At 45.8% G+C, this 13,576-nt stretch overlaps 1 protein-coding gene across 1 annotated transcript in view; it reads right to left on the bottom strand.

The window, feature by feature from the left end:
• MAP2K4 (mitogen-activated protein kinase kinase 4) overlaps nucleotides 1-13,576 on the bottom strand; it is a 75,179-nt gene that overhangs the window by 24,847 nt on the left and 36,756 nt on the right. The window contains exons 7-9 of the mRNA XM_026861251.1: nucleotides 5,035-5,154; nucleotides 2,290-2,341; nucleotides 1,742-1,869 (exon numbers count right to left, since the gene is read on the bottom strand). Of these exons, the coding sequence (XP_026717052.1) occupies nucleotides 1,742-1,869; nucleotides 2,290-2,341; nucleotides 5,035-5,154 (300 nt within the window). The remainder of the gene's footprint in view (nucleotides 1-1,741; nucleotides 1,870-2,289; nucleotides 2,342-5,034; nucleotides 5,155-13,576) is intronic.

The following is a 13,576-nucleotide window of genomic DNA, read 5'->3' as shown; positions in this document are numbered from 1 at the left end:
ATGGAGATGCACAAAGAGAAGAGTGCATATGCACAGACAGGGAAGAAAACCAAGGGGCTATTGGAAGCTCTCACCCACCCAAGTCTCAGGGGAAGTGAAGCAGCACAGCTATTTACAGACATGCCAGTAACTGTCACGCCGTAACTAAACCAACAGCCTGAGCAAAGCTAACCATCTACCCACGGTTCTAAGAAAAACTGGGAACATCAATTCCTGTAATTATAGCCCCCTGAACTTGGAAAGGGGAAAGGAGAGAGCAATTTTTCAAGAGCCATATTTACAGACCCAATACACACCTCAGGGAATAGGGAAAAGTCAACAACAGTCATAACTCCATGGAGCAATACTATCAGAAGTGCCTGTAGTCCAAGACACAAACCCCCAGCCCTGGCTCAGACTGCGTTGGCTCCCATCCCCTGCTGGGCACTTCTTTCTGCTGCTGCCCTTGGCACCCTGCACCTCACCAACACAACAAAGCTCTGACCGATCCTCTTCCCCGAGGAGAGCTCCATGTGCTTGCCAGAAGTGCTCAGAGCAGAGACAGGCCTCTGCCCTCTCTTCAGCCTCACAAGGTCTTTATTTAAACAAACTGCCCCATGGCACCACATTACATAGTGGAGCTTGTGCAGACTTTGCTGTACCACAACAGTGGTCTCCAATAACAGATTTCATTCATACTATTCAGTCCAGATCACTGAGTAACTAGCTCTGCTATGAGGGCAGTGAAAAGAAAAGGTCAAATGCTCCAAAATTCAGACTCTGTGCTTGCAGAGGTCAGAATTGGGGCAGATTTTTGCCTTGGACACCACAGTCAGATAAAAGCCATATAAGACTTGGTACCTAGACCAGATGGGCACTGTATCTTAAAAGAGAGAGATTTTCTTTTTTGTTTCCTTGGTGGTAGATAAAAGAGTTCAGAAGACGGTATTTTTTCAGCATATAGAGCCATAAAGTAAGTAATGACAGTTAAATACAGCCACTGAAATTAAAGTTACATTGACAGCAGCAGACACACAGCTCCCCACACAGGGTACCCTCAGCTCACGTGAAACCAAGAGATGCATTTTCAAAGCAGCACGATGCACAGAAGTGTTTAAAAACCGTTAGACAGCTTCAAAAATCACCACCACAGCTTTTATCCTTGGGAGGGGGGAGGGAAGCAAACGAGCAGGACAGACTCCCAGGAGCCACAGTTAGCCCAAGCGATTTCCACGCAGCTGCTCTGCTACCATCGCTCTCCAAAATCACATTCTCCTGGAATTAAGTTATGGCATACTTTAGAATTAAAGTGGTTTGCAGAAATCACTGTAATTCTGCTCTGTAATAGCTCCTGTAACATAATCTTACCGTAGCAAATGGATTTCTTGCAGACCAAGAAAACCCTGCACCCTGAAGGCACCGCCTCCCCCACACGCTGTTTGTTTTGGAGCGGAGCGGGTGCTGCTGGAAGGCACAGAGCTCTCCCCTCCAGCGCCACAGCACTGCCAGCAGCAGAGGAACTCAGCTACAAAAAAGAAATTTGGTCACTTTGCCACAACCTAGATGCCTCTGCTGACACTGCCAGCAGCAGTGCTCCATCCAGAGCTCAGTTTCATCTGAGAAGAGGGTGCTCATCCCACGGGAAACTGGCTGGCACCTCAGTCAGACAACAGGCATGGCCACACGGAGCCAGGCCAGCAGGAGCAGGGCGAGACCCTGCAGAGCCTGCAGGCACAGCAGGTCCCCGGCTCCCCCCACTCACCGCCATGTACGGCCGGCACCCCGCATCCCGCGTTTTGGCAATGGAGTCCACAAGCTGCCCGCTAATGCCGAAGTCACAGAGTTTAATATTTCCGTTTCTGTCCAGAAGAATATTGGAAGGTTTGATGTCTGCAAGGAAAAGAAATTTAAACCAGTAAGTCATGCCTGGAGGCTTCAATTTCAAGAAGAGCAGCTGCAGAGAATCGACACCAGCAGCGCCGCGCCATGGCCATCGCCCCTTGGCATGGGGCAGGCAGGCAACGGCTGGATGCACTCGCTGCCTCTGAGGATCCTGACCTGGAGCAAGAGGCGATGGAGCAAGGCCCAAAAATGCCACACGCCTGGAGGCAGAGGCTGACACACAACCACACTGATATCATGCTTTTATGGAAAAGCACCAACTGAAGGGGCTACTGAGGACACACTTGTGCAAAACCTGTACTCACACTCCCGATAGCAGAAATGCTAATTACACTTTGACTTGAAGCAGAGGTTGCTTAAAGTTCTTGCAATTATTTTTGTAGGCAAGAAGAAAAGACACAAACTCACCTCTGTGAATGATTTTCAAGTTTTCTTTTAAGTGGTTTAGTGCTTTCACAGTCTAGGAAAGAAAAACAGATGAAAAATAAGCAAATACCGTAAGAATCCTGGGATTAAACTTTTGGAGCCCCAAGAACAGAGGGGGAAAAAAATCTTTTAATATGTTGAGATATCAATTCTGTAATACACCATGTAATAAAAGCACTTTTCTCCTGGCAAACAGAAGGTGACATAAGAGAGGCTGTGTGCTTAAGTAAACACATACAACTTGTAACCTGGAAAGATCACACTCTAGCCACCAACCTTGCTCCTCATGGGCAAGTTTCTCTGAATAACATCAACTGATTTTTAGGCAGGCCCATGGTGGAACAAGACTGGAGGGCTTCCTTGGACTTGAGCTTCAGCAGCAGCAGAAAGACTGCCGGAATTACTGACTAAATGTCTGACCCTGCCAGAAGCTTCTGCTCAGAAGCTCACAACTCTTCAGTCTGGGGTAAAAGAGCTCTAGCATGAAATGAAGGGTGGTTGGTAGAGCACACCAAGCTGTGAGCTGCAGCAATACCCACCTGCACATGATGGTGGTAGCAGGGCGGTACACACATAGACCTTTTGGACCTGGATGCCTTCAAGGTCTAAGGTACTCAGGGCCAGTACTGTCATATTACAGTTATGAGATGATGTTCCTCATTTTCTTTCTAGAAAAAGGTGGAGAAAAACTAACCCCAGACCTAGTCAGAACCTCCCTCAGCTCCTAAAGCCAGTCTGTGCAGAGGACCTCCCTCAGGAGCTGCTGGAGCTGCGCTGACTTCAGGTGCAGCATGAAGGAAGGAGAGCAGTGCTCAGTGAGCACCCCACGACTTCCCATGCAGCACAGCTGGGCTTCACATCCTCAGATCTGTTGTGAGTACCAGGTATGGAAAATCTTAAAGTCCATCCATCACTTTCGCCCAGGTCAAAACCAACCAAGGTGGCCATTTCTCCAGTTAGAGCTTTGGTGCACTTCCACAGCATGCCGCCTGTACAGGGTAAGTTGAGAAACTCCATCTGAGAGCTTCAAAACTCATCTCAACTCTCTGTCCAAGCTGCCTTCACTGAGCTAACACCTTGCAAGGTCTGTCTAAGCCAAAACATGGGCCAGCATGTCTCTAATACCCTGCAGACCCTAAAAGGATCTCCTCCTCTTTCTACCACAGAATTACATACAACTCCAAGCAGACTACTCTGTAAGGACAGATCTTATCCAGCCATCTCTTGTCTATGCTTCAAGCCTTGCTTAGGGCAGTAATACATTTAGTTGGTTGGTAGTAAGACAATGTGTCCCATGGGTGTGGAACAGCCATCGGCTGCCTTTGATAGCATTTTTAGTCTTGGCTATAAACATCTAAACACATGACAGTGAATGAGCCATCAAGGCAATCTGTTAGCTGTATGAAGTGGCAGCAGGTCCAGGTAGGCTCAACTTTTTATAAAGATGCCCTGAGAAGAGTGAAGATGGCTTTCTCCAAAGATGTGTCTCTGAGCAGAATTTGCCTATATACCTTAAAGAGGTCACAGTTTGTGACTTGCTGAGCACCTTCACATCACTCTAACAGCTCAGGACACCAGCATACTGTGGCATTCATGTGCTTGAACTGATACAGAAGCAGTTTGTCTATCTGTCACAAACACAGCATGGCTCCAGCATTCGCTCACATTTTCCCCCATTACTCCTGAACAGTGTTCCATTTCTGCAGTCCTTCATCTTCCAAGCAGGCTTGCACTAATTTGTTTGGCTTGGCCTTGACTTTTTATTCAGCCAGGACTTACAGGTTAAGCAAAGAAAACTTCAGCCAGGATCTCCACCTGCTGAAGACTCACTCGCACTTTTGGGAGCCTTTGCACAAGGCTACTAGAGGATTCTCTGGACTGGAGTGGCCCAGGATCCCCTGAGGAAATTCAATGGACCTGACAGGTTTTTACAGGCAGCAGCAGGACAGAGGTTTCAGGATACATTTCCACTTCTCATCCTCCACAGTCCAAAACCAAGTTTGTTTTGCAGGGCCAGACGTTGCCTTTGTGTTTAGACAACTAAGGGTTCATTTTGGCACAGCCAAGGATAATTTTACAGGGCTCCTAAAGAGAGACAGTGGGCTCTGTGTAGCAGGGCTGCACTCAGATACCCTGGGTGGGATTCAACTCGCTTCACTTCACTTAAAGCTTCCACCCAGAGGCACCAACCTCTCCCCACTGACGAGAGAGAGAGAGAGAGAGAGGGTAGGCAATTCACTAAGACCAGACCCTTACTCTTAAAAGAGTTTGGTGGGGTTCACATGTCCTGGCTATAAGTGCGCAATCCCCTCTTCCCTTTACAAACAAGGGAAGGTGTGGCAACTTGTCCATATTGGGCACCTTTCTTGGATGAGATAACCTGTGCCCAGCTCCCACTGATGCCACCCCCAGCACGCATAAAGCGATCCCCAAGGCAGCAGCTGGTGCCTATGCTATTGGTGCTGATGTTCAAGCAGACAGAGCAGGAAGCTGGTCCTGGGATCTCTTTATGAATTGACTACAGACCCCAGAACCTGCTTCTCTGCCATGCAATATGCTGTGGAAAAGTCAAGAGTATACTCAAAGATCATTAGAAGTGTGGTGAAATACAACAGCAGCAGTTCTGCTGCATGCAGATCAACCAGCTTTCTCCCATGTGAGCAAGAGACCTGAATTTTTCACATTACCTTCAAAAACATACACAAAAAGGTTTAACAAAATACTCACAGCTAAAGTGATTTTGCCTAGGATTTCTTCTGGAATAACATCATCTAATACACTATATACATATTTGTAAAACTTATCAAACGAGGTAGACATGAGCTCCATACAGATCCAACAGTCACCCTGGAAAGATAAAAGAATCTGTGTTACTTTCAAGATAAAAACAAGAAACAAAAATCCAGAGAGCATAAAGAGATCCCTTGAATCCAGTAAAATACATTAACAGCAACATGCATTTGACAGGGAGGACAGAACTCATCTTGATTAATTTTAGCAACGGAAGACTCGCCCCTGTATGCACCTCCACCCCCACTCCATTCAGCAGCAGAGGATCTAGCTAACCAGCTCAGACCTGATAGTACATTTTAGATGCCTCAACCTAGATGAATCCAAGTCTCAAAAACCATTTGGCTCTCCAGAAGGCTGCAGGCACAGTGAAACACCAGCATGCACAGTAAGACTAAAAAAATCCCTTCAGTTTATGACTACCCTGCAGAGAACAGAAGACATTTCACACAATGTTCAGAGATATCATCTAAGCAAGAGAAATGAAAATAAACTCAAGTATGGGGGGAGGATTTTGTTGATTGGCGTTTTACAGTTAAACAATTTAAATGCAGAAAATTGTAAAACATACTAGTATCTGTGTTAAACCAAGCTGAACTTAACTACCATAGGAGAATAACATGTCTTTTTATCAAACTCTCTCCTGAGATCTGTAAATCAACCCGTTCACAATGGACTCACTGGGGATGAGAAATGGATCCCCACAACACAGAAGGACTTTTGTTTTAGTATCTATATACCATATGGTGATGGACAGCTTAGCCATGGATTGATCTTGGTTATGGCAATTTTTTTGAACATTTTAGCTCCAGTTGAGGATGACAGAAGGCTTTGTATGAGCTATTTCTGTAGACTGTCATGCACTTCAAGCAACTCTTAATCGCTAGAAATACTAAAACACTAGACCTAGACCTGTCCTCACCAGAAGTGACATACTTATCTTCTACAGGCTGTATCACAATGACTGTTAAAACTGCATTAGCTGTCACAAGCTGAACAGTTGATTAGTTTGGTTGTTTCATCCTGACTAAATGCCACCTAAAACACCTGTGTAAGGAGCAGCAGCTTGTGCAGATAGCAGTGCCCTCGGCTCCCGGTCTGCTTATGACTAAGCTGCACACTCCTGGGATATAAGGAGTTACAAATAGAGGAGAAACTTACCCAAGTAATTACCCTACAGAAGGCAGATTTCTCCCAACCAGACAAAACACAAACCATCCAAACTATCTTAACACATGGAAATTAAAGTAGGAAAAAACCCTGTGGCATGGACATTGCTGGAGGTGTGGCAAAGCCCCCTACCCCCCACCCTGCACAGCCAAGTCACTTCTGTTTGAAGCAATCTCCAGGTGCTCATGACAGAAGCAATTCTCAAATTGTATTTAGCTGATGGCTTGTAGAGCCACAGGTTTTGAGGCCAAAAAGGGCTTTTCTGGCACTCTGAATGGACTCCTGTGAAACACAAGCCAAGGAACTGCATCCACCAAGATACCTCCTGTCCAAACGCCTGGCTTAGTGGGAACAGTGCCCAGCAAAGGTGGTGTCAAACCCTGCACGCTGGTGTCAGCAGAGGCAGCAGTGCCACCCAGCTCGCTCTTGGGCTGCTCACACATACACAAGGCTGTTTTCAGCAATACAGACAAAAAACTGCCAGGAAGCATCCCACGTGCCACCAGCATTATGGATGATGCTGCTTCAGTGACAGCAAATCCACCACCACCTCCTGCCAAGAGGGATGTTGCCTCCAAGAGAAGAGCCTCTCCCTTCTGAGAAGAGGGGATCTGCTTTCCTAGGAAGGGCTGAGCTGCTGGTGGGCTGGATGGGGAAGACGACTGAGTTCAGAGCGATGGGCAGCCCCATTTTACAGTGCTCATTTAGCACCAGGCTTTTTACACCAGCACAGCATAGAGCAGGAGCTAATGTCATACACCCAAGGGAACTGGCTACTACAAGCCTGAGCCCAGAAAACATGCATTTCACCAAAAACAAATTAGAAGAGACTGATCGAAAAGGTACCATGCTGGACGCAGAAGCAGAGACATCACGGTGAACGAGGCAAGAGCAGCGCAGAGGGAAGAGGGCACGACCAGTGTTTCCGAAAACATAGGAAAAAGGTGAACTCAGGCTGCTAGAGAACAAAAGATTAGCTGTGGATGAATTTGGCTGAGGACCTATTCAGATTTTAACTACAGAAATGAAATGAGGCAAGTCATGCAGAAAATTTCCCTTTTCAGCAGTAGCAACAAATGCAAAGTTGATGCACTTCCCTATTATTGAGAGTGGCTCAGAGAAAGCAGCGTGGACCCAGTGATAGTGACGTGCGTAAGTAAAGTGAAACTGGAACCACACAAGACAGTTACAAGCTGTCTGTAGTGAAAGCAAACATGGACTTGTTCTACTGGCTGCAGGATCATTCAAAATACTGCTTCTGTTTTGACCAGCTTTATGTAAGGAATTGGTACTGTGCTATATTCCCGCACTATTGTACTTAGACTGCAAGGGACTGCGTTTCTTCAAGAATGTCAGATTAAAAATGACCACCTGCAGCCCTGTATTTATGTTCAACTGCACTAATACTGTGAGTGTCTTCAGTCACCCAGGTTACAATGGCTGGTATTTGTACAGCAAAAGTAAACTGAAGCAAAACAACAGGCAACCTTATTAGAGACATTATCCTAACAAAAGCTTCACAATATACTTCCTGCACCTGCGGAGCTGGGGGGTGTGTGTTACCAAAAACTCAAACGAGTACAATAAATTGTTATCCAATGTTAATTTAAGCATAAAAAACCCTGTACATGATCAAAAGCACCAAAGGGAAGACCTGGTTTACTTGGTCTCCTCAAGTCTATGCCATAGAGAAATCCTGGATGTAGGCATTTATATAATATAAAAATCTACCTGACCAACATGAATTCACATCAGCAAGATCAAAGAAAAAAGATGACAGGCAGATTCAATTATGCAGCTTAAGGCTGGTAGCAAGATTCAAAACTCTTAACCCTTCCTGGGCTTTGAAAGGACTTACCTATTGGCAAAGCTGATGAATTTTACTGAGAACAAAAAAGGAAGACTGTCAGGGATGACTGGTCACTCAGTCCCCTTCTGATCGAAAACAAAAAAGTGCTAATGTGCATGGTAAAGTTCCACTTCATTGGGAACTGTGAGGTGAAAACCACCTTAATGAAAGTTTCTCTTTACTTTATGCTCTTAAGTTGATTTCCAATTATAAAATTACAAAAGCATTTTAGTTTTCTCTTCCCATTATTCTTCCAAATAATATATTTTAGTCCCTACTGGGTACTGAATGACCAGATGCTAATGCACATCTTGTAGGCATTCCAAAAAATGTCCAGGAACACCCCATACATTTAATTCAAAATACTGCTGCCCATCTTCAGGACATAGAGAAAAATTGCTTAACCAGCAACTGGGATGTTTCAGCTTCCTAATGCAGAGTCCCGAGTTCCCAGTCGACATCTGAGCATGTCACAACCACGCCATCCAGCTAGAACAGAGCTTGGCAGAACAGGAGTCCTGGTGGACAAGTTGAACATTGAGTCAAAATGTGCCCTTGCTGCGAGGAAGGGTAACGAGGGAGGCTAACCGTGTCCTGGGCTGCGTTAGGCAAAGCACTGCCAGAAGACAGGGAGGTTCACCCTCCCCCTGACTCAGCACTGGTGAGGCCACACCTGGAGTGCTGTGGCCAGTGCTGGGTTCCCCAGTACAAGAGAGACATGGCCATACTGGAGAGACTCCAGTAAGGGTCACTAAGATGACTGAGGCACTGGAGCATCTCTGCTATGAGAAAAGGCTGAGAAAGCTGGAACTGAGAGAGCCTGGAGGAGAGTGGGCTCAGGGGGACCTTGCCAATGTACATAAATACCTGAAGGGAGAGTGCACAGAGGACAAAGACAGGCTCTTTCCAGTGGTGCCCAGTGACAGGACCAGAGGCAACAGGCAGAAACTGACACACAGAAGGTTCCCTCTGAACAGGAGGAAACACTTTTTCACTGTGAGGGTGACTGAGAACTGGCACAGGTTGCCCTGGGAGGCTGTGTAATCTCCATCCCTAGAGATATTCAAAAGCTGTTTGGACATGATCCTGGGCAAGCAGCCCTGGGTGGCCCTGTCTGAGCGCTGGAGTTGGACAAGGTCCCTTCCAACATCCACTGTTCTGTGATACCAATACTGAAGGCATTAGTGCACTGAAGGGAGTGGCCAACTTCTTATGCAAGTTGCATCTACACTGGTGAGAGAGAACGGAGAACGTCATTGCCCTCACATGCCCTTATGTGACACAGAAGACACTTCTCCTACGGACCAGGAACTGATTGCAGGGACAGATGCCTTCAGTAATGCCAAAACAACCGAAGACCTCCATAGAAATAGACTGCTGTGCATCAGTAACAAAGAGAACAAGCACCTTGTACCAACTGGCCAAGCATACGTCCACAACTCACACCACCATCAGTAGCAGATGCTACTGACATCCACATGAGCTCTTCTCTTCTGCCTGATTCTCTCCTGGGCTGATGTACCTGGCTTCCTGGGCACATTTTGCAATTTGCAATAAATTTTTCATTGAATAATTTTATCAGTTATTAAGCTTGTTGGTTTAAACTTGGCTCAGCTACACTCACACTATGTAGCAGCCACTGCTGAGACCCGAAGTCAGACAAGGCTTTTGTCCTCTTCCCTTCTTGAGAAGTAACAAGAACAGTTATTTTGAAAGAGCAGTTAGTGTAGTTATGATTATCAACCAAACATTACCAGTCTTACAGGTACTATCTCAAACTAGATTAGTTGTAAAGCTTCCAGTAGACATGCAAGAAAAAATACTCGGGTTTTTTTCAGACCTCAAAACCCTCTAAACAGCAACACTAAGGGCAAAAGTCTCAGGATTGCCCAGTGCAGTCCTACAGCTCAGCCCAACACTCCTCTCTTCTCACTAGAAGAAAGCAACTTAACTGAAATCTTTGCAGAAACCCTAGCAATCATCTTTTTTTCCTTCCCCCACCTAGCAAGTACTGCTTTGAGAGGTACCAAATGGACACGAGTAACCAGATCCTCTTCAGTGCAGCATCCCTGATGACTGACGTGGAAAGCTCTGTGTGCATGTGCAGAAGTCGGGGCTCTCACTGGTGCAGTGTGGAGAAACCAACTGGATTCATGGGGCCAGTGTGAACCTCACAAAGTTAATAATAAGATCCTGCACCTGGACTGGGGTACTCACCAGTATAAGGACTGGGGGATGAAAGGACTGAGAGCAGTCCTGTAGAAGATGACTTGGGGATAATGGTGGAGGAAAAACTGGGTATGATCCAGCAATGTATGCTTGCAGCCCAGAAACCCAATCGTATCCTGGGCTGCATAAAAAGAACTGTGGCCAGCAGGTCAAGAGAGGTAAATCTCCCGCTCAGCTCTGCTCTGGTCAGACCCTACCTGCAGCACCACACCCAGCTCTCGGGTCCCCAGCACAACACAGACATGGACCTGTTAGAGTGGGTCCAGAAGAGGGACACCAAAATTATCTGCGGGCTGGAACATCTCTTCTGTGAGGACAGGGTGAGAGAGTTGGGGTTCTTCAGCCTGGAGAAGGCTCCAGAGAGACCTTACTGTGACCTTTCAACACTTAAAGGGAACTTGTAAGAAAGATGGGGACAGACTTTTTACCAGAACCTGTAGTGACAGGAAAAAGTGCAATAGCTTTAAACTGAAAGAGGGTAGATTTATCTTGGACACAAATATAGCCATCTTTTACACTGAGGGTGGTGGGACACTGGAACAAGTTGCCCAGAGAAGTTGTGGATGATGCCCCCCCTGCCCTGGCTGGAAGGGTTCAAGGCCAGGTTGGATGGGGCTTTGGGCAACCTCATCTAGCAAAAGCTGTCCCTGCCCATGGCAGGGGGGTTGGACTCTATGATCTTCAAAGGTCCCTTCCAACCCAAACCATTCTACAGTTCAATGACTTTATAATTCATCAGTTAACAAATCCCTTCTGTAGTTGGTGTAACCAAGAATATAGCCAGTGGTGTAACTACCCCTTCTGCACTTTTCCTCCAGGCTTTTCTTTTTCTGACTCTCTTCACTCTCCAGCCTTTACTAGATGCAACTTCTCTCTTCTGTTAAAAATCAGGCTGTGGACATAAAAAACATTGCAACTGCCACACATTACAATATCAGTGCTCAGGGATTCTTTCTGCTATTGAAAAAAAGGTTTGATTTTTTTTCTACCTAGGATTGTTAGAAAACCAAGTAATAGAGCAGACCCCTCAACAGCTGCACTAGAAGAATGAAGAATGCTGTAACATCACGGTGATGTACAACACGGTGATGTTTAGGTCACGGCATTGTCACAAGAGCAGGAGCAAGCAGAGTGCCATCCCATGGAGGTCCTGGGTGGCACATGCACTGTCTGGCATCAGTGCAGTGAAGCCTGTGACTCCATGCAAAGGCAGAAATGCTGTCTTTACTTTTTCAGCTTTGTTCCTGTTTCATTAAACAGGCAATTTAACCTCACCTAATGGATGCCTATAAACTCAAGCAAAGTCCCATACCCAGCAATCGACTTGTAGTTTTTGTGTTTTTACACATGACGTTATACACAGACATACATAATAGCAGGAGGACATCCCGTATGATTGAAGAATAAGAAGAAAACACTATGTGTTAAAATGCTGCCTGCTGAGGGACAAGCAAGCCCAGATCCCAAAGACTTTCCCTATCAGAAAATGTTACCAAACAAGTGAAACAGAATACAAACAGGGAGAAATATTTATGTAGTATTTTTTGCCTTTCCAAATCAAACTTTTCATACTCACAGAGGCTGCCACAGGAACTTGCCTGTTTAGTTGTCGTCCTGACTGCAAGCTGGGACTCATCTGTCTTCAAAATAAGACCTTGAACTGTTTTGTCCGATTTGGTTTAGTAATCCTACTCCCCAAACGGTCAGGATTCAATAGTTTAGCTCTGCTTCTCTGCATCAACAGCTCACTGTTCTGGAAAGGCTACCTACCTTTCAAATGAGCCCAGCTGCCCTGCTGCTGTTGCTGAAGCTGCTATAATCTTCTCAGCAATCATTTGATTGTGAGAGCCACCTACTCAACATTTAAGCTCCTCTAAAGGGGCTGAAATTGAAGTCTTCCACCTTTTAGGAGCAGGCAGAGGAAGACTTCCCATCTGTAGCTCCATCCATCCCTGGAGGATCTGAATCCTGCCTCAGAGCAGGCGGTCCCAAGAGGATTTGCCTTTTAGAACTTATTTCCTTTTCACCTTGAAATGCTGGAAGAAAGAGCTTTGTTTATACATGCTTTCCCACAGGACTTCTTGATAGAGGTTCAGTCTTTAGCAATGTCCCAGGAGCTCTTATACTCCAGGGGACAGTACAGCAAGACGGGTTCAAACATACTGGTGAAATTCTTTTTCTCCCTTTCTGTGTTCCTCTGCTGTCATAGTTTCCTAGCTTTAAAAGATGTAATTAGTATTAGAACACATAATTAATATGACAAGACAGAAAACCTTATACAAGCATACCAGCTCACCCTGTGTACCTCTGGGGTATGTGACTTGGAACATCACCTTGGCAGTAGGGGACTGAGGAGAGGAGAAGGCTGTTTTCATCTCAGAAGCCAATACCACTGGCGTTGAGGGTAGGGGGAAAAGAGGATTCCAGGGACGAACATGATATAAGCCAGAGTGACCTTACTGAAAAAAACATTTCCCAGACAGAGCACACAAGGAGCCCTACCTGGCTGCAGAAGGACAGGATTTTTGGACAAGATTTTTGGGTGCAGTAGAAGCCAGGCTGGCATTTGAGTGCTGATCAAGGTAGGGTTTTATACTATTTATGTATTTATACTTGCATCCTGGGATATGCCTAGAGCTGCAGAGAGGTGACAGGCTTGCATAGCTCTGAACATGTTGCTCATCAGCATCTGGCAAGATACTGTCTTGCCCAGAGACTTTTCTTTACACCAGCTGACAGCCTTTTCATTTGTATTTCAGCAAAGCTGAAAATTTTCAGCCAAGACTGAGGCTCCACACTTGGTAGGAACTTGTACTGTGTGAACATGGACAATGACTCATGGCCCAAAATGGCTTCATATTTAAACAGGTAAGAAAAAGCAGAGCATGGGAAAAGGATTATTATCCTTATTTTAGAGACTGAGATTTAAAGCCAGAGGAGTGACCTGGTAAAATCAGAGGGAGACTCACCAGAAGCAGGAATTGAATACTGAGTCCCAGCTCTGGGCTTTAACTACAACAATGACCTTCTTTCTCTAACAGTTCCCCAGTAAAGCCCCACAAGACTCTGCACAGGCTGCTATGCTAATAGGATGCTAAGATGACTAGCAGCCAGTAGGTCCCTATTTTCCTTCTTCCCTTGAGTAGATGTACTGGATTTGTGCTGAAGTAGGAGAAGACAGGCAAGACTACATGTCTAGCCCCCTATACTGTGCCAGTTACAACACCAGAG

The sequence above is a fragment of the Athene cunicularia genome, assembly GCF_003259725.1.
Source record: "Athene cunicularia isolate RWA chromosome 18 unlocalized genomic scaffold, athCun1 chr18_part1, whole genome shotgun sequence".
NCBI classification, from domain to species: Eukaryota; Metazoa; Chordata; class Aves; order Strigiformes; family Strigidae; genus Athene; species Athene cunicularia.
This window is presented reverse-complemented; position numbering and strand designations above follow the sequence as displayed.